Source organism: Erythranthe guttata, chromosome 5 (assembly GCF_056151865.1).
Source record: "Erythranthe guttata isolate IM_541 chromosome 5, IM_541, whole genome shotgun sequence".
In the NCBI taxonomy this organism is placed as follows: Eukaryota; Viridiplantae; Streptophyta; class Magnoliopsida; order Lamiales; family Phrymaceae; genus Erythranthe; species Erythranthe guttata.
Genome location: NC_142537.1, coordinates 3,692,659 through 3,711,926, shown reverse-complemented (window position 1 = coordinate 3,711,926; position 19,268 = coordinate 3,692,659). Strand labels below are relative to the sequence as shown.

The following is a 19,268-nucleotide window of genomic DNA, read 5'->3' as shown; positions in this document are numbered from 1 at the left end:
GATGGGGCAGCAGCTTCTCGATTCAATTTTCACATTTTTAATGATTCCAATTCTCGTAAATAACAACTCGAGAGGAGTTACAAAACGAATTCGATTCTTTTGAATCAAATATAGTAGTGCTCATATTCGAATAAAAGTACCCTTGTTTTAACATAACAGCACTTTTGTATTACTTTTTAGTAACAATTAAACAATACAAGGGGGTTTGGTGAATTACACAGGCTGGTGAATCTTCAATACACAGCTGAGCAAACATCATTACAGAGATTAATGCCACCAGACAACCAATTAAAAGTGCACTTGTAAAGATACCAACATCTTTTAACTAGGTTACTTACTGACTGTAATTTTAAAAAATAAATACATATAAACAAAAGATACGTATGAAAGATTCGTATTAGAATAATTGAGGGGTGGTGATTATAAATAACCAACCAATAGGGCTTTTTTTTGTAATTTTACCTTGCCGTTAAAAAATTGAGGATATGTAAGAATTAAGATAAAAAAGGCTAGACAGAAGTAGGGCAACCAAACTAACTTAAAATTACCATAAATCCATATATAATAAAAATTATCATAAATTTGCAACATAATAAATAGAAACTCTTAAAACAAAGAAAAAACAAAAAAAAAAAAGATTTGAAAGTCAACCTCAGCAAAAGTCTGGTAAAAACTAAAACAAACAGAAAGTAAAAGCAGAGTCCAAAACTTGTCGATTTTTAAGCACATCCTCCATTCTTCTTAATAGTGTGGGCAACTACTTACTCGTCACCAAATGTGGTCTTCTTTCCTGCACCAAGCATAGAGACAAGGCACAAACTAATTAAAAACGGAGAACAATTAAACCAAACAAAACTAAAATACAAGACCCTGTATATTACAACAAGTGACGATGAAGAAATATGGTTTTAAGGTAATAATAACGTTACCTGTTCCAGGTGTGAACAAATTGGGTCTGGTGCTAGAATTTCCTCTTCTACCTCTGTTATCGCCAAAACGACCCCTGCCTCGGCTGCCGCTGCCATAGTCACCCCTGCCAGCACTTCTCTGGCCAAAGTCATTCCTGCCACCTCTTCTACCTCTATCACCACCGCGACCGCGTCTATCACCACCGCGACCACCTCCGCCACTATCAAATCTAGGCTTGGCCTCATCAACTGTCAAGCTACCATTTCCAAATTCAGACCCGTTCAATTCCAATGCCTTGTTGAATGCATTATTGTCCTTAAAGTTGATATATGCTATCCTGTTTTTTCAAAACAAAAACCATGATAGATATCAAGATAAAAGCCGAATTTAAATTTAAAAAAACTGAAAAAAAAATAGAGTGATGAACAGAAAGACGCACCCTTTAACTCCACCTTCTGGATCTGTTGGGAGGGAGACTCTTGTAATTTCACCACAAGTACCAAAGTGCTCTTCCAAAGAGCTCCTAATCTGCAAATTCATATTATATAGGTGAGACTTCTTTTTTTTTTACTTATCTGACACCTGGCAGAAGCAAGGAAAATTAATGTGGAAAAACACATACCTGGTCTTCACCGTTTCTTGTGTCGAATCCCTTAACAAATAGCGTTGGACCTTGAGATTGAGATCTCGGGCCGCCACTGGAAAGTTGAAACATTTTTTTTGTTACTTGGACCGAAAATAATTGAAAAGAATTGAGGGAATTACATATCAAATAAGACTGCAGGCTTACGAGTTAGGGGTGTATGCTGGTCTCTCTCCTCTTTCTCTTGCAAAGTCGAGTCTCACCTCACGATTCAACAATTCTTGACCGTTCATTTGCTCAAATGCCTAGAAATATTTAAACATATCACATTAACTAGTGCATCTTTATATTACAGCTTTACTAATTCACACAAGTAAAAAACTTAACATGTCTGTGTAAGTTACCTTCTTTGCTGCTTCTGCGGAGGCAAACTCAACATGACCAAAGCCTCTGAATGATCCGTCTTCTTGGCTCATGGCAAAGCGAACATCAGTAACTTCCCCAGCAGGTTTGAAGAATTCCACACTGAAACATAGGAAAAATTGACGATTACTTATTTGGGAACTCAATGAAACAATTAACTATTTTAAGTCACTAGATACTCACATATTTGATTCCTCAACATTGAAGGATAGATTCCCAACAAAGAGAGTTGTGGGACCATTAGCGTTTGACTGGGGAGTAACGGGTGTCTTGGGCTGCATAACGAAAAACAGAGCATTGTAAGACATCTTCCAAATATGTTTAATGTACACAGCAGTTGCACCAAAATGAAGTTATACTTTTTAGTACAAGTAAACAAATCTATCATATCAAAAACAAAAGATCACTCACAGTCTTATTGAAGGGGGTAACATTTGCCTTGGTCCCTGCAGCATTGGTATCCTGTATCAACAATAAATACTACGAGTAAATCTACTAACCAAAACTGCGCAAGTGTAAGGCAACACATCAAGAACTTACGAGAGCAGCACTTACATTTTTCTTGGGAGTTTTTGCAACGGTTTCCTCTTCTTCCTCTGAAGATTCATCTTCTTCAGAAGATTCTTCCTCTGAGCTACTCTCCTTCTTTGGGGCAGTGGTTGCCTGTTCACATTGAAGTGAAAACTTGATTAACAAAAAAATAACTCAAAGGCAAAATTTCGGAAGTCCAAATACTATTGGAGTTCCAAGATGGCTGAATAAATATACAATTTGGCAAAACTTGATGAAATTCTAGAAACTCACCGGAGCTTTGATCTTTTTCTTCTCAGGCTCGTCATCATCGCTTTCCTCAGAACTGTCATCATCAGAGCTAGACTCGGCCTTTTTCTGAAATGGAAAGTAAAGAGTTAAAATAAATCTTCACTTTAAAAACACGTCAAGACAATTTGTAAAGGCCATTGTTAACATCAAAGAGACAAACAAGCAGTACCTGGCTCACTTCAGCACTGGGCCTTTTCAAAGCATTAGTTTTCGGGGCCTGCTCACAAGAAGGATTATAAAATATTCAATCCATGAAAACATATCATTATAAAGCATATAAAGACGTGCACTTACATCATCCTCATCTGATTCAGATGAGTCAGAATCATCACTCGACTCATCCTTCTTAGCAACTGCGGCTGAGTTGGTTTTAGCCGGAACTACCTCTTCATCAGAACTCTCATCATCGTCGCTGCTAGACTCGTCGTTCTTCTTGGCAGCAGCTGCAGGGGCCTTGGCAGCAGGGGCAGCCGCCTTGGTAGTTGCAGGGGCTTTCTCATCCTCACTGGATTCATCGTCAGAAGAATCATCACTTGACTCTTCTTTCTTCTTGGCTGGAACTGCAACAGCCTTCTTGGCCACTGGTGCAGCTTTCTTGGCCGGAGTTTCTTCCTCATCAGAACTGGTTTCTTCTTCAGAGGAAGATTCGTCCTTCTTGGACGCAGCTACTTTCCCATTCTTAGCTGCAGCTGCAGGTTTCTTAGCCACAGAAGCGTTTTCCTCCAATCCACTGCTTTCATCTTCCGAGTCAGATTCTACTTTACCGTTTTTGGCAGGCACAGCCTGACGACATACCACATGATAATTATCAAAAATCAGATAAAACAAATTTCACGAATCCAAAAAAACAATAAGAGTAGCAGAACAAATATCTATTTAACCCAGCAATTTTCTCAAAGATACTAAATTTTCACAAATGTTTAATCTCAAAATCAAACAACACACAGCTTATATGATTCTCGAAGTCAAACAAATAAATTGTATCACATAGGAACATAATAAACAAGGGCCACTGCATAATCCAACAAATTTCTGAAAGAGACTAAATTTCCCATGTTTATTGTGCAATTTATACCTCAACAGATAAATGTCCGACCATAAAAACAAACAACACAGTGCTTGTACGATTCTTGAAGTCAGCAAGACATATGGTATCAAATAAGAACATAATAAAATAGAACTAAAACTCCATACCTTGTCCTCCATCTCAGAATCTGAAGAAGAATCATCATCAGATGAGCTCTCAACTTTCTTCTTCACAACCTTCTTCTCATTCTTCACTGGAACCTTAATCTCCTCAACCTTCTGCTTCTTAGCAGAAGCTACTTCTTTCACAATAGCAACCTCCGCCTCTCTCTTTCCTGGTACACATGAAAATAAATCATACAAATCAGGTAAATAAAAAAAATCATCTTTCATAAAATTAACTCAAGGAAACAACCATATAACAGCAGGATTAAACCCCAGCAAACAAAAGTAAAATTAATTAAACCCAGAAACAACAAACCCCCAAACAAAAAAGGAACAGTGAAATCAGAAAAGGAAGGAACCCAAAACATCAATTAAAATCACTACATGAAACCGATACATGAAAAACAAATCGGAAAACTGTAAATTACCTTTCTTCAAGGGTTTAGCGGGAGGAGCAGCAACAACAGCAACTGCTTCGGCCTACGAAGAACAAAACAGAAAACGAAACATCAAACATAAATCATCTAACAGACAAAACAAAAGGAACGAACCCTAGCGAAGAAACAGAGCTTGTTTTCTCACCTTGGAGGCGGATTTCTTGGCGGTTTTACCCATTCAGAAAGATTTGATGAAAGAAAGAAAAAAAAAAGTTGAGAGAGAGAGAGAGAGAGAGAGAGAAGAGAGAGGGGGCGGTGGTATGAGTGAAGGGCAAAGTGAGATTATATAGAGAAGAATTCTGCTGCTGCCAAAACCCTAAAAAAAAGTAGTCTAGGGTTTATTGACGATCAGATATTTTCTCGCCCTTGTGCGATGCGAGTGTTGGGAGTTCGCCTCTTTATATTAGGGTTTCCCTTTTTACCCTTTTTTTTTTATTTTTTTATTTTCTTTATTTCCTATATTCTTTTTGTTTTTGGTATTTATTTTGTTGTTATGGAAAATAATCAACTAATTAGTGTGTCCGTTATGGAGGAAAAATTGGCTCACTTTTTATTTATTTATTATTTTTGACAATTTGGCTTAATTTTTTATATACACTTATTAGTTATTACATATTGACTTTAAAATAAAATAGAAAAATAGTTATTACATATATAACAAGAAAATTGTGATTTTTAGAAGCCTAATGTTTCTGAACTCAATTATTAGTCGTGACTCGTGACCTATGTAGCACGGAAACAACTTATTTATTAACGTATTCGTACTTTGGACACGTTTTATGTTCGACACTCGAGAATATATGTTGGACATCTTATGAGCTAATTATGGGAAATTGGAAACATGTGTGAATAGTAAATTTCCATTTATTTTTGTTTCCGTAATTATTTATATGATTTAATGATTAATTACAAATTGGTAGTTGATAATGATAGAGTTAACTGCAAAAAATCCCCTAAACTTTGGACGTTTTTGCACTTTACCCCCTGAACGGAAAAAAGTTGCACGAGCATACCTGAACTTACTAATTTTTAGCACCGATGTCAACATTGTCCAATTTTAGCCATTTTTTTCCCTGAATTGCACACGTGCAACTCACACGTGAAAATGAAGGGGTAATTTCGTAAACTCACAACATTTTTAGAAAAGAGAAAATAAAAAAGGAAAAATAAAAAAGAAAAAGAAAAAGAGAAATAAATGAAACAGGAAAGAGAAAACAGAAAAGGTCTGCATCTTCTTCCTCTCTCCAGGGGAGGGGAGGTTTCAGCTTTGCTCCGGCGCCGCATCACCATCACCACATCTGCTCCGCCGCCGCACCACCACCACCACCACCACATCTGCCGCCAACATTGCCACCTATACTACCGCCTAAGCCTCCACCGATTCCACCTTCAGTTCCTCCACTGCCACCTCCAACTCCACCACCACTTCCTCTACCAACACCACGTCCAAATGTCCAATTCATCCGTCAGTCCGCCTATACCCCAACAACTCCTCGCGACGCCGCCACGATCAATTTCTTCCCTAAAACCGCCACCACCACCAAATCCGCCGCCAGTCAGATTTAAGAGGACAAATCCCCGGACATTCAATTAGTGAAATTGGAATGAATCACCGCCAGATTATGTGAGGCTAGGCATCACCGCAAATCGACGGTGATATGGATGGTACAGAGGTTTTATGATCCGGTGAATGGGAGGTTTTGATTGGTGGGGTTGATTTAAGGGATTTTGATTTAAAGTGGCTGAGGTAAGAGAGAATATTGTTTTTGGGTACTGTGCTTCTTGGTCGGATTGAGCGTGTAGTCCTCTATTGCCGGTGGGCGGCGAAGTAGAGGCGGCGGAGGGCTGCGAAACAGAGTCGGCAGGCGGTAGAGGGTTGCGAAGTAGGAAAGCGGCGGAGGGCGGCGAATTACAGGCGGCGGAGGGCGACGAATTAGAGGTGCCCGGGGGGGGGGGGGGGGGGGGGGGGGGGAATCAGAGTCGGCGGGCGGCGGATGGCAGTGGGCTGAAGAAGGACGAAGAGTAATTTAGTTTTTGGTGGTGGTGACGTGAAGAAGATGAAATCTATTTTTATTTTCTTTTTCTTTTTCTTTTTCTTTTTTATGATTTATTTATATTTATTAAAAAAGGAAGAAAATAAGTGTAAGAGTAAAAGACCAGTTTATCCCTGCTCAAATCATGTGCTTCTCACGTGTTGTGGTTTCCGGTTGCTTTTTGCCAAAAATGGACAATTTTTGTTCCGGTGCTAAAAATTAGTAAGTTCAGGTATGCTCGTGCAACTTTTTTCCGTTCAGGGGGTAAAGTGCAAAAACGTCCAAAGTTTAGGGGATTTTTTGCAGTTAACCCATAATGATATTTACTTTGAATATATTGTATCGAAATATATAAATATATATATATATATATATATATATATAAATAAAAAAATTATGTATTTAAATAGCATATTTATAAGAGTAAAAAGCAGTTTGCCCCCTAAACTAAGGGTCGATTTGCACTTTACCCCCCAAACAAAAAAAATTTGCACGTTTTTACCTGAACTTGTTAATTCGTTGCACGGTGCCCCCTAAACTCAATTTTCCGGCAATTTTAACCGGAATATGAAAACATGTGCTTTGCACGTGAAACTTTTAGGGGTAAATTTGTCCCTTCACTTGCATCTTTAATATTAAATACAAATAAATATTAAAAAAAAAAAAAGAATAAATAAATAAAGGTAAAAAAGCTGTTCTTCAAGCTTTTCTTCCAAACCCGTCAATGGCGGCCGCCAAAGAACAGAAGCACAGCCTGCACCCATACATCGAACTCTCCAAACTCATTGCTCTAAAGGGCCACAAATCTCCTTCATTTCAACCCCAAGAAACATCGACCGCCTCCCCAAACTGCCTTCAATTTTCGCTTCCTCCATTAATTTCGTCAAAATCCCACTCCCGAAACTCGAATAACTCTCCGAAACACAGAGGCAACAATGGACATCAATGGCGGAGAAATGGACTATCTCAAGAAAACCATATATATATTTTACCATATATCGCAGCACATATTAAGCGAGTTAGCAGATGCAAATGTTAATTGCTATAAAACCATATCGATATTTGAGTAAAAAGCAGTTTTCTTGAGGGGGGAAAATCGAAGAGAAGATGAATGCTAAATTGGAAGAAGAGGAGCAAGATAACCACTACCACCAAGAGGAGAAAGAAGAAAAATTGATGAGAGTCGCCATCCTCCGCAACCCCCTCTCCGACCGCCGCATCGCCGCCTTCTCGCCCAATTCCTACCGTCTCCCAGCCTTGCCGTATTCTCACCGCCGCATATCCCTCTCAAAACCCTCAAAATCAATCACCGCTTGCTCCGTCAATCACCCAGAATCGAACCCGTACCCGGTTCGCCGTTCGAGACACGCTATCCGTTCGACCCGGACATTCGCGACAATCGGCGCCGTAGCCCTAGCCGCGTCGAAAGTCATCGCCCCCCACTGCGGAGGGCTGTTCACGCTGGCCGTGGAGGTGAAGGAGTCGGTGGCGAAATCAGCGGGGCCGGCGGTCTTCGCGGCGGTGAGGAGAAGCGAGCTGAACACGCCGCTGACGGTGGTGGCGGCGGGATGGCGAAGTGGCTGGACCTGTACAGCGGGATACTGACGGTGAGGTGCATGCTGAGCTGGTTCCCGAATATTTAGTGGGACAAGCAGCCCCTTTCCGCCATTAGGGATTTGGGGCTGTTTAGGGATGGGTTGGCTTTGTGAGGGTGGTGGTCGACGGGATGACAACTCCTTTTTTCTTTCTTTTTCTTTTTTTTTTTTTTTTTTTTTTAATGTTTATTTTTTAATGATTAAAATATAGAATGTTAGTGAATGGACAAATTTGCCCCTGAAAATCTCATGTGCAACACACGTGTTGTAATATTCCGGTCAAAATTGTCGGAATATTCCTTTTAGGAGGCACCGTGCAATGAATTAACGAGTTCAGGTAAGAACGTGCAATTTTTTTTTGTTTAGGGGGCAAAGTGCAAAACGGGCCATAGTTTAGGGGGTAAACTGCTTTTTACTCTATTTATAAATATACATCTATACTTTTAATATTTACACGTTTCCCCTAAGTTTCCGTACTCCCATTTTTGGGCGTATCACCGTTTTCGTGCTACATAGCCTGTAAATCTGTAACAGTGAGATTTTGTAGATGTTACATTCGATGAAATATATCAAATGATTCTACACCATTGATCTACACATAGTAATACACCCTCATGTTCATGTTTATATGTATAGATCTATTCTGTAAAATCACCCAATATATTTCATCGGGTTGTAGCATCATATAGACATTGGAAGATCAATAGTAAATTACATGATATATTATTATTTTTTTAATTGAGATTGACTTTTGAAAGCTGAAATATGATTAGCCTGGTGTGATTTACATCTGTCGTATGGTTTGCAAACTATTATAAGAGAGTGTAAGTTTACCCAGTGCACCACTTATATAGTTGGTTGCAGGTTCTCGTAAAATTTTGTAAGACTTATCATATAGTAAACCTTTTACGGAATTAATTATTAATGTTCTACTACGGTAAAATATGGTAATGATTATTATCTAACGATTTTCGGCAAATTTTCAAAACTTAACATGCTCTTACAAATCATTTATTTTTTCAAATGTTTACATCCAATAATAATAAACCATTGTCTTGAACCAAAATTGTGTAACGTAGCAGTTTGAAACAACAAATTTGACCGAACAAACTGCTAATTTCACAAAATCAAAATATAAACATATTAAACCATGAATAGGGTTTGAGACGATACGATTTCACTCAAAGTTCTCATAACTGTGAAGTTCAAACTAAATATACAATAGTAATTATATTCACATTCAATCCGACTCGGAATTTTAGGCCAATGTTTGGTAAGCGTTTGAACTTCCGTTTCTATTTTATTACGGGGAAAAATGTTTTCGGAGCAAAATAATTATAAAAAAAATGCCCTATTCTAAAATTTGTTGGCAGCTATTAATTGGCAATTGAAACCCATACACACAAAATTTAGAAGTAAAAAACATTGGCATGCTATATATATTATATATATATATATACTCGAAATATAAATATGAAACTCATGCCATATAAATTTATTTTAGTATTACAAAAATGCCGAAAAAAAATTGAGTTATTGAACACACACTATATATATAGTTATCAACATTCAACACAATAACTTGTTTAGGTAGTAGAAGTTGAAGTGTGAACCTTTGAATGACATTTACAACTGTAATAAAAATGTACACTGATTCAGCATTTGGAAAACTGGAACCCTCCTTCGAACCCCTGCCACATATATTCACATACAAACATTCATGAACGGTAAATGTAATCGGCCAAATCTAAATAAACGATCCTTTCTTCATCACCAAAGAGAATCCATGTGAAAAGTGGAATAAAGCGAAAACAAACCGTGGGGCTTTAGATTTTATTTCATGGTCCATATTACAGAAATGAAGCACAATGTTGTGATCGACTTACCAAGTTCAAGATGTTTTCATCCTAGGTACTTTAGCAAGACTCCGTCATTCCCAAGCACGAACCCTTGTCTGTCATTGACAAACCTGTATGCACCATACGAAGTTACTGGACTAAACAAGAGCAGTAGATAAGAAGAATGATAGTATCGATTCCTATTTGTGGTCATATTATCCATCTAACCATTTTTCCTCGTCTAACAATTTTTCTGATCCAATAGTTTCTTTCTTCCTTTAACCGGTAACAACTAGCTCAAATAAGATACTAAAATCAATATGCATTAAGTTGATATGATCTTGTGAATGGAACTCACTTTACAGCATATAGATTGGCAGCAATGTTGTCAGCAGCCTTATCTCTCGCCCAGGTCTTTCCACTGTTTGTAGTTTTTAACAGAATTCCACTGCCACCGGCAGCCCAAGCTTCCGCCTACAATCACATCACAGTCAGATGAACATGAGATGTCTATGATCTATTTGCAGTTGCGTATTGTTTCATAAGTACCGTAAACAATTAATAAGACATCAAGATGTAATTTTAGTGGTGTTTTTCATTAGTATAAGAGCACATCAAGATGCAGATCTTGAAGAATTTCTAACAAAGTACACTCATTACAAGTAGTGTCGTGCAATCACAGAGATCATCTCCGAGAAAATAAAAAATGCGTGTCCGAAGACCGAAGAGTAGCGTCTCTCGCTAAATGTGTTCTGTCAATTATTTGTTGGCAGAAGATTCGTGTTGGAGTTTCAGCTCAATCTCAGAAAATACCCAGTTATGGATCAAAAACTGTAAATAGCAAGTGGTTTATCAAGTTTGGTAGAAATAGTAAAGTGGGGAAACGTTAGGAAGTGGCTACAAACTTGGGTTAGATTATTGCAGTAATTAAAACTACAATCATCATAAAACCGTTCTCATTGGCCGATGATTTCTTCCCTTTCTTAAATGCTGAAAACAGGCAGTAAAAAATAACACCATGTATGAGATATGTGTACAGACCTGCGAGCGGTACCCAACATCAAGAATCCCAAATCCACGACTCTGTACAGGGATTTCCTCAAACTCCTCTGATATCTGAAAACAGTGGAGATTGCAAATCATTAAACTACAACGGTGATAATAAAGTCAACAGAATATCAATCAACATGATAAAACCCTGACGCGCATATGATGCTTAAAAACTCCAAAACTCACTTACCCCAGTGCCCTTGCTGAGGTAAAGTCCACCACCACGTACAAGAAGCCAAAGACCACCATCAGCTCTCCAGCCCATATTTTGGATTCTTCTTGCAACAGCCCTGTTATGTGGCTGCCAGTAAGCCTGATAAAGCGCAGCCATCAGAAACTTTTTTTCCGATCTTCTCAGGCACAGTTAATATAGGAATTTCAAGATAAATTCGAAAGTTAAGTGGCTGAGTTGCAACAATAAATTCTGCAGAAATACTTCGTCAAGTTATAGTTTCTATAAGTGAAGTAAAAAACAAAATGGGGAAATCTCACCTGACCTGGTTCCCATGTCAAGTAAAAGTTACCACGGCTTGAAACAGCAACGTAATTCCCTTCAGGTGAGCGATTTACATTGCTAAAGGTTCCTGTGTAGTAGCTCGCGCCACTGATACCACTGGAAACTGTTCTGGAACAGCATAGTGATATGAAAGTAATCGTCGTTTAGAATTAAACTTCCCAGTGCAAAAGTTTGAATCAATAATACATTACACAACTCGAAACTTTTCAATACACTATTGTTTTATGCAGAATATGCTCCTACATTCTTGAAAATAAACACTTTGGAACTTCTTATATTTTCCCCCTTTTCCCCCTTGCCTATATTTTGAGTGATGGTAATCCAAACACTAACCAAAACACACACACACACATGTTTATAGCTAGTCCCACTCTAGCTCAATCCTTTGTACACTATATTAAAGCTTACCCAATTTAATTAGCCCTCCCAACTCATTTGTGAAGTGTTCTAATAATTATATTTTAGATATTATATATTCTAATTAAAATCTGTAAACATTTACTTATTTTGTGTTTTTTTTATGAATAGCTCTCAAAAAAAAAATTCGAGGACACCTCATAAATCTTTAGCTCACCCTCATATCAAATCCTGGCTCTGCCACACACACACACACACACACACACACACACACACACACACACAGAGTGAATACAAGATCGACTGGTATTAGTTGTTACAATAAACAAGATGCGTGTATTTTCTGAAGCCCAGTAAAAATGTGGGACATAAGATGAAATTGATGATACAAGGAAGCATAAATACTGAGCTTAAAAAAATTAGTTTATGACTAGTCACAGAAGCCCCATACAGTTACGGTTGACTGTGAATTTGGCTTCAAAGGAGTTTATGATCGAAACCACACTAAAACTTCAACTCTAAAGGGGAGTCCTAACGTTTGCTGTGCGGATTTCGAAAGCTTAATGCATGTCATCAACTATGCTATTCTTTTTAGACTGAAAATGTGAATAACTAAGAAATGTGACAATGTAAACCTTTTCATAATTACCAAAGTAAATGCAGGAATTTAAAATATTAAAAAGGTTAGTTGATTCATCTCGCCTTGGTTTTTTTCTAGAGAAATACACAACATACTAAGTATATAAACTAGTAAACAGATCTCGAAGACTCACCTATTTAGAGTAGCGGAAACAGTCTCCTGAATTGCAGCCTTCCAGTTGTATCCCGCATTTGATGTTACGTATATTGCACCTTGATCAGTTACCATTTCTGCACCCTTATCTCCAGTTGCATTTATAAACACCTGAAACGATCAAAAGACATTTCCATCTTGCTTAAATTACTCGATGTATTTTCACTTTTCAGAGATCCTGACTATATACTTCTAATGTACAATGTCCAATTTCTTTTCGGTGAATACTTTATTACCAAAGAAGCAACTAATTTCAATTGAAAAAAGGAAGAAAAAGATGAACGACAGTACCATATCACCAGGAAGTTGCGAACTCAACGGAATACGTTTCCAGTTGTCTCCAGCATCAGCTGTGTACAGCAAGATAGCTGGTTTGCCGATAATCCAACCTTCTTTGCCTTTGAAGCTGATGGAGTTAAATCTATAGTTGAAATCTTCGTCCTCGGCAGATGGAATTGTACGAGGTGCCCAAGTGCTCCCTCCATCTTTAGTCTCCAAAAGTGTTTGTCTAGTTCCCAATAGAAAACCTGAAAAGCAACAAGATCAACCGAATTTTTGAACACAAATCTAATATTTAATATCTCAAACACTTGGTTATGAAATCAGTCCCAAAAAAAATAAAAAAATCAAGTACATTTATTCAAACACCTTTAAGGCTATTAATTACCTGAAGTACATTTTAAATCAAATAAACTAAATTATCCGCACTGCAGCTAAAATCAAGAAATACAGCATCAACAATTTGCAGTAACACAGAAGAATTAACAACGAAGACGAAGAAGGATTACCGTGAGAGGGGTCGTCGGGGACGAAAGCAATGTCGAGAAGGACAACGCCGGGGTCAATTGGGAGGTAAACCCTTTCCCACTCAGAGAGCACGTCTTCGCCGGCCAATGCCTTGCTTCCGAGGGTGGAGAGTGATATTGCGGCGGCGGCGTGGAGGCCTATCAGTTCGCGGCGGCCGATTGTGCTCTCGTGTAGCGGAGGAGGAGAGTCGCGAGCGGCGGAGGCGGAAGGAAGGAGCGAGCGGCGGCGGAGGTGAGGGTAGGAGTAAATTTTGGGAGACAGGTGCGTGGCTATGGAGGAAGAGGAGGAATGCGTGAGGGTGAGCTGCTGAAGAGACGCCATTGTTATCTTTCTATGTGCGTGTCAATCGCTCTCTCTCTCTCTCTCTCTAGATTGCACACACAGTGTATATAACGTCTTATCCAGAATTCGGTTGGTTTGCTTTTCTTTCCTTTTTCTTTAACTAATATTAGTATTTTATATTTACTTTTGTCATTTTTTTTGATTTAATATATATAAGGGTAAATTACAATAATCCCTGAGGTATAGTCAAATTACGAAAATTCCCTTCCTGTTTGGGTAATTACAACCACCCCTCAACTATAAATTTTCTTACACATCCACCATTCCGGTTTCAATTTTAGTGGAATCTTCGATATTATATGGAATATTATTACTTTTGTCCCGTTTTATCTATCCCATTCGAGCTCCACATTTTGAAGCAAGATGATCATAAGATGTGTTTTTTGGCTTGTATATATCAGATTATAGTGCATCAGAAACTGTATTTTTGCACAAAACGAGTACAAACTAGAACACATTCTACGGAATTTAGACGATTATGTTGAATTTGACACCATAAGGGTGGAGGTGTAAGAAGATTCATAGTTGGGGTAGATGTAATTATCCAAACAAGAAGGGTTTTTTTTGGTAAATTGACCATACATCCACTAATAGAAAAATGGCTTTTTACTACGATCATTAACTGTAGCAAAATGTATTAAATTCGTACTAAATTTTTTTTTGTTACGCATTTACTACGAATTTGTCCCGTAGCATATACGTGTGTTACAAAAGTTTGCTACGGTAAATGGCCGTACCAAATACTTTTTTGCTACGGAAAATCCTAGTATTTACTACGACTTCAAAATTGTTTCATAGTAAAAAACACCTTTTATTACGATTTTTTACCGTAGCAGAAAATTTCATAGTAATAAGTAAATTTTCTACTAGTGCTTAGGGGTGGTTATAATTTATCCAATATATAAAACTACTTTGTGAATTTTTTTTTTTACTATAAGAAACTAAAAATACATGAACTCTAAGATAAAACTCCTCAAACATTACATTAATACGGAGACGTCCGACCTCAATTTCACTTTTTGATAAAAATCCAATTTTTTAAAATTCCAGTTATACCCTTTCCCATCTATTAACTTTCCCGATTGCTTATTCAATTTAGCAAAATTCAAAAACCAAACCCCCGCCATTTCAATACATATCGCCAACATATCGATTGCGAATCTCCAAATCTGGAAACCACATTCTCCCAGCACGAAAGCCACCCCTTAGTTCTCTGCGTATGGACATCGCCATCATTGTCGTCTATGCAATAGTTGTCTTCTCCGGTCATTATCGTTCTTCCTACGATGTTGCAATAGCCGAACTAGGGCTCCGGTATTTTTTATCTTGAAAACAACGTCTTCGCCTACGCCTCAAGAATATACTTGAACGTAATGTCACGTTTGTTCAATTGTCCCGTTTAAAACTCGCAAATTTGTTAATAATTATCATTTGAGCATATAATTGGATTAATAATACTTGAGCATATCATTTTCGAGGTTGAATGCATCCGGGCCAGCCCAAATTCAAATTGGGCCCAAGGCAAAATAATAAAATTGGGCCCCTATATCATTTATATGATATTAAACTAAATATTTTGTCATGTTTTCTATTTTAAGGATAAAACGATATATTTTTATTCTTTTTAATCATCACCTTTACAAAATATATTAGGAAAGTGGTGTTACTAATTTCATGAAATAGTAGCCTTTAATTGCGAGCTTCTACTTTAATATCGAACTTGAGTAATGTTGAATTTTACTAACAAACTTCTTACTAATTTCTCTCTAGTGTTTTATTGTATCTATTTAATATGGTCGTCTTTTGACCGAACTTATTTTGTATATAAAATTGAGATTTCTTTTAATCAAAATAATTGTATATTAAATTGGCTAACAACTTGGGGCATAGACAAGTAGACAACTACCTAAAATGCCAAGTGGAGGGCGATAAGGGAAATCATAATAGCAGACAAAAGGAATAAACAAGTTTTGGGAGTAAAACGTGCGAGTAGGACTTATTAAAGAAATATTAGTAGGGAAATTGGTTAACAATCCCTCAACACAAATTTTATTAGCTATAAGTCCTTCGAAAAAATATTGTTAGCTAAAGATCCCTCTTCTTCACCTTCTTTCACGGCTTATGAGATCATACACCTGTGTATTTCAACATATGTAAGTTCTAGAAAACCTTCTTTCACCTTATTCGGTATTCGATTTTCTTTCATGGGAATACGCACACAAATCGCACCGTACGACAATTTCTTTTTTTGCCCAATTTTTCCCTAAAATTTACGAAGTTATATAACAATGAAAAACAACAAATGGGTAAATTTGTCAAATAGAAGCTTTCCCCTACAAATAATTTTATATAACAATGAGACTCCTGCTGTCAACTCAAACCCACCTCAAATTGAGCTTATTTGTCATTAGATCCAATAAAACCGATTCCCAATATTTTCTGAAGCACACTCGTAACCGGTTTATACTATGCTACACCGGGTAGATATTTACTATTAATGAGCACACAAATACACCCACACCCACACCCACACCCACATTAATGTGTGTAGATCTAACACTAAAATCGACCCAGTATAACCTTCACCAGATATAGCATAAAAATAAACCTCATAGACTGTCAAGACTTAATCTTCTCTCTCTTCTGTTGCACATGTGCTATATCAAGAAATATAAAATGGCAATTCAAACTTGCATTTACAGATATCTAATACAAATGTAAAGGGATCTGTTTCCTGTACAGCAAATTGCTAATTAATTTAAATAATACATAAAAAAAAAGGTGCATTTATTAAAATGACAACATGATGTAAAAGCAAAATGCAAAATGAATGTATATTTGATATATATAAATACATGTATAACCAATTTAAAAAAATTTCCCCATCACCAAAATGAACAGACCTTAAATCTAATATACATTTCCTATCAAGGTCCCATCCCATGATATAATGCATGTACATGCTCTCTAGTAATATTTCTAACATTAAAAAACAAAACCTGATGATGCTTTCTCACTCCCCCAAACCTCGTCAACTTCTTGGCATTAACTTCAACTCTCCCAAAGTCGAGAGTGAGTATCATTCGGCCAAGACTACAACGAACAAACTCTATCCAAATCGCCGTAGTAAAGTACTTTTTATTTCTCCGTGTACGTAGTACCCCTGCTATTTTTTTTTCTCTCACTTAATGAATGCTTCTGCAGATATTTAATAAAAAAAAAAAAGAAGAAACAAGTGATATGTAAAGAAGGATTAGAACTAATCAAGTGCGGCTTTGTTTCTTCGATTCGCGGGCCTAGGTAGGCCATCAAAGATTGGTCTAGTAATGGATGAAGTAGAAAGAGCCTGAAAATCTGTCTTCAAACCCCACATTGACGTGGGCCATATCGATGACGAAGCACCATTGTCTGGATCCTCCAAACACGATGTACTAGACGACTTTCTTACTCCATTGACACTGTTATCTGTTACTAAAGAAGAATCCCCCGAGCCTGTAGGAATTAGGTTCGGTTTTCCTGCTTCACCATTGACTGCTACAGTTCGGTTTCCTGACTTAGGTCTGAGAGCCAAGCCTTTACCTGTAATGGCTGAAATCGGAGTGGTGTTGTTTTCTTTCAGAAGCTTTTCTGGGGTGGGGGAAGAAAAAATGGCATCGGATTTTCGGTGCTGTTTCATCAACTTCTCAATCCATTTACTCGAGTCACTACTACTGTCAGCATCTTTATCGGTGAGATCGATGTTCTCCAGCATTAAACAATTAGCAGCGCTCTTCGATTTTCTGTGCTGACTCAGCGGTGGGTTGGAAATATGTGAAGATTCGACGAACGGGCCGTCCTCTAGATAATGCGCTCCTCCTTTACGGTACGACGACATTTCAAAACCTTCTGCTGCACCTTTTTGGTCTGCTGGTGGTTTAAGACCATAATACCCTTGCAAGGTGCTCATGGCGGGAGAGACTTTTTGTGCTGAGGAAGATTTCAGTTTCAGCGATGGGAATGAATCGAATAAATCGGAGTGCCTACGGTTTGATTCAATCTGCTGCGAATTGCTTGGCCTGCAAGTGGTTATAAAAATAAGCCACCTCGTAACCTCTTGATTGTTGTTATCCTTAATATAAGTTAATTTGTCTGACTTCCAAACCCAAGTTTCAACTAAAACAAAACTAGGAAAAGGCATCATCAATGTAGTCGACTACACATAAGCACATTAATGCACAGATTAACTAATGTAGCTACAATAAATAACGGCGGAAAATAAAAAAACAATAAAATCCATCTAATAGAAATGTTAGGTGACCATGAGTGCAATGACTCGTGTTAGGAAGCTCTATTACGCCAAAATAGTTTTTCAGTACACAGACTAAAGATTTTGTTCCATGGCGCCAATCATACAAGTACGACTGCTCAAATACAACGGGAAAAAATGGGAATTTTGATAAGGATAACATGTGCGATTAGAAAGAAATTACGAACAATCACAGTCAATTATCTGATTAATAATATGAGTTTTTGAACAAAATGGAACTTAAAATGCGGAAACAGAATTACCGTGGAGGAGTGCCGTGACCATTGCACAAGCTGGGGGAAGGAGGATGCCTCCCAGGCAGCGGTATTTGGATTGTCTTAAGAGCAAAAATTTGGAGATCCGTCACCAAACCATTTAATTTCTTTATATCTGCCACCTAATACACCCCAAAAACCAAAATTATAAACATAACCCAAATTCATACAAATTAAGCATATGCATATCAAAAGCCTTGAAATTTTGAAAGAAATTAATAGAAATGACACAGATAACAGAGGAGATAATGGAAATGAATACTGAAATCAATATGGAAAAATCAACAATCATTATATACAGAACAAAAAAAATACGAAAACCAATTGAAAAAAAATAAAAATAGATATACATCTATAATCCGTACCTCGACGCCGTATTTAATGGCGACGCCGGCGAGGGTATCGAATTTCGACACGGTGTGTAGAATGTAATTAACCCCACCATTAACGCCGGCGCCATTGGCGGCGTGAGGCGGAGACGAAATCGGCACTGATCTCGACGGAGACGATGATCTAACTGTTCCCGTGTGCGAAAATTCCCCTCCGTTGCCATTCATTTGCAAAAACCTCTCTCTCTCCATCCGGCGATTATTTTTTTTTTAAATTCTACCAGAAATGTTTGAATCTGTACATTCTGATACAAATGAAAGACCAAATCGGAATTACATATGTCCGATATTGCGAAATCAATCGCGAAATCTCGTCAATTTTTGTATACGATTGTAGGTAAGGGGGATTTTGCAGATCTGGGTGAGAGTTCTGTCGATGTGTGCTCGCCTCTCTCTCTCTCTCTCTCTCTCCTTTTCCTCTCTCTCTCTCTCATGTATAAATATGTCTATTATTTGTACGTATATACTTATATTCTATAAAATATAGATTAAATAAATAATATTTCATTGAATACAAAATAAAATGAATTTGTGTTTGTTAAGATTTTTGAAAAAAAAAAATCCTAAAATAACTTCTAAAGTTTCAATTTATTCATACATAATTTTACTGCTTCAATTAAAA

General features: G+C 37.5%; 3 protein-coding genes across 5 annotated transcripts; all 3 read right to left on the bottom strand.

Moving 5' to 3' along the window:
• Positions 1-520: 520 nt before the first annotated feature.
• Positions 521-4,770, bottom strand: NUC-L1 (nucleolin like 1). Its single transcript, XM_012984194.2, has 15 exons — positions 4,511-4,770; positions 4,357-4,408; positions 3,932-4,098; positions 3,032-3,520; positions 2,907-2,954; positions 2,720-2,803; positions 2,471-2,578; positions 2,327-2,377; positions 2,099-2,190; positions 1,897-2,017; positions 1,700-1,797; positions 1,532-1,607; positions 1,349-1,437; positions 930-1,246; positions 521-790 (listed from the first exon to the last, which is right to left on the bottom strand). Exons 1-15 carry the CDS (start codon positions 4,541-4,543, stop codon positions 762-764), a joined length of 1,854 nt encoding a protein of 617 aa, XP_012839648.2. The 5' UTR covers positions 4,544-4,770; the 3' UTR covers positions 521-761.
• A 4,691-nt stretch (positions 4,771-9,461) lies between these two features.
• HCF136 (photosystem II stability/assembly factor, chloroplast (HCF136)) lies at positions 9,462-13,819 on the bottom strand. 3 transcript variants are annotated; one of them, XM_088818626.1, is made up of 9 exons: positions 13,337-13,819; positions 12,840-13,075; positions 12,529-12,659; positions 11,374-11,506; positions 11,072-11,194; positions 10,873-10,947; positions 10,190-10,305; positions 9,880-9,962; positions 9,462-9,684 (listed from the first exon to the last, which is right to left on the bottom strand). In XM_088818626.1, exons 1-8 carry the CDS (start codon positions 13,674-13,676, stop codon positions 9,896-9,898), a joined length of 1,221 nt encoding a protein of 406 aa, XP_088674752.1. In that variant the 5' UTR covers positions 13,677-13,819; the 3' UTR covers positions 9,462-9,684; positions 9,880-9,895. The 3 variants fall into 3 exon arrangements, with proteins under 3 accessions (XP_088674752.1, XP_088674754.1, XP_088674753.1); XM_088818628.1 differs by having other exon boundaries at positions 9,462-9,758; positions 13,337-13,784; XM_088818627.1 differs by having other exon boundaries at positions 9,655-9,740; positions 13,337-13,784.
• A 2,687-nt stretch (positions 13,820-16,506) lies between these two features.
• Positions 16,507-19,128, bottom strand: LOC105960024 (uncharacterized). Its single transcript, XM_012984191.2, has 3 exons — positions 18,623-19,128; positions 18,246-18,379; positions 16,507-17,752 (listed from the first exon to the last, which is right to left on the bottom strand). Exons 1-3 carry the CDS (start codon positions 18,836-18,838, stop codon positions 16,957-16,959), a joined length of 1,146 nt encoding a protein of 381 aa, XP_012839645.2. The 5' UTR covers positions 18,839-19,128; the 3' UTR covers positions 16,507-16,956.
• Positions 19,129-19,268: the final 140 nt, after the last annotated feature.

Excerpts from the sequence above, each read along its gene's own strand:
- NUC-L1 (XM_012984194.2), bottom strand. The coding sequence starts at position 4,543 with ATGGGTAAAACCGCCAAGAAATCCGCCTCCAAG. Across the intron at positions 4,099-4,356 it reads CGCTAAACCCTTGAAGAAAG|GAAAGAGAGAGGCGGAGGTT; the intron begins GTAATTTACAGT and ends CATGTGTACCAG. Across the intron at positions 2,378-2,470 it reads CAAAAACTCCCAAGAAAAAT|GATACCAATGCTGCAGGGAC; the intron begins GTAAGTGCTGCT and ends TTGTTGATACAG.
- HCF136 (XM_088818626.1), bottom strand. The coding sequence starts at position 13,676 with ATGGCGTCTCTTCAGCAGCTCACCCTCACGCATTCCTCCTCTTCCTCC. Across the intron at positions 11,507-12,528 it reads GTTTCCGCTACTCTAAATAG|AACAGTTTCCAGTGGTATCA; the intron begins GTGAGTCTTCGA and ends ATGCTGTTCCAG. Across the intron at positions 10,948-11,071 it reads ACCTCAGCAAGGGCACTGGG|ATATCAGAGGAGTTTGAGGA; the intron begins GTAAGTGAGTTT and ends CACTGTTTTCAG.
- LOC105960024 (XM_012984191.2), bottom strand. The coding sequence starts at position 18,838 with ATGGAGAGAGAGAGGTTTTTGCAAATGAATGGCAACGGAGGGGAATTT. Across the intron at positions 18,380-18,622 it reads CCATTAAATACGGCGTCGAG|GTGGCAGATATAAAGAAATT; the intron begins GTACGGATTATA and ends GGGGTGTATTAG. Across the intron at positions 17,753-18,245 it reads GGTCACGGCACTCCTCCACG|GCCAAGCAATTCGCAGCAGA; the intron begins GTAATTCTGTTT and ends AACCACTTGCAG.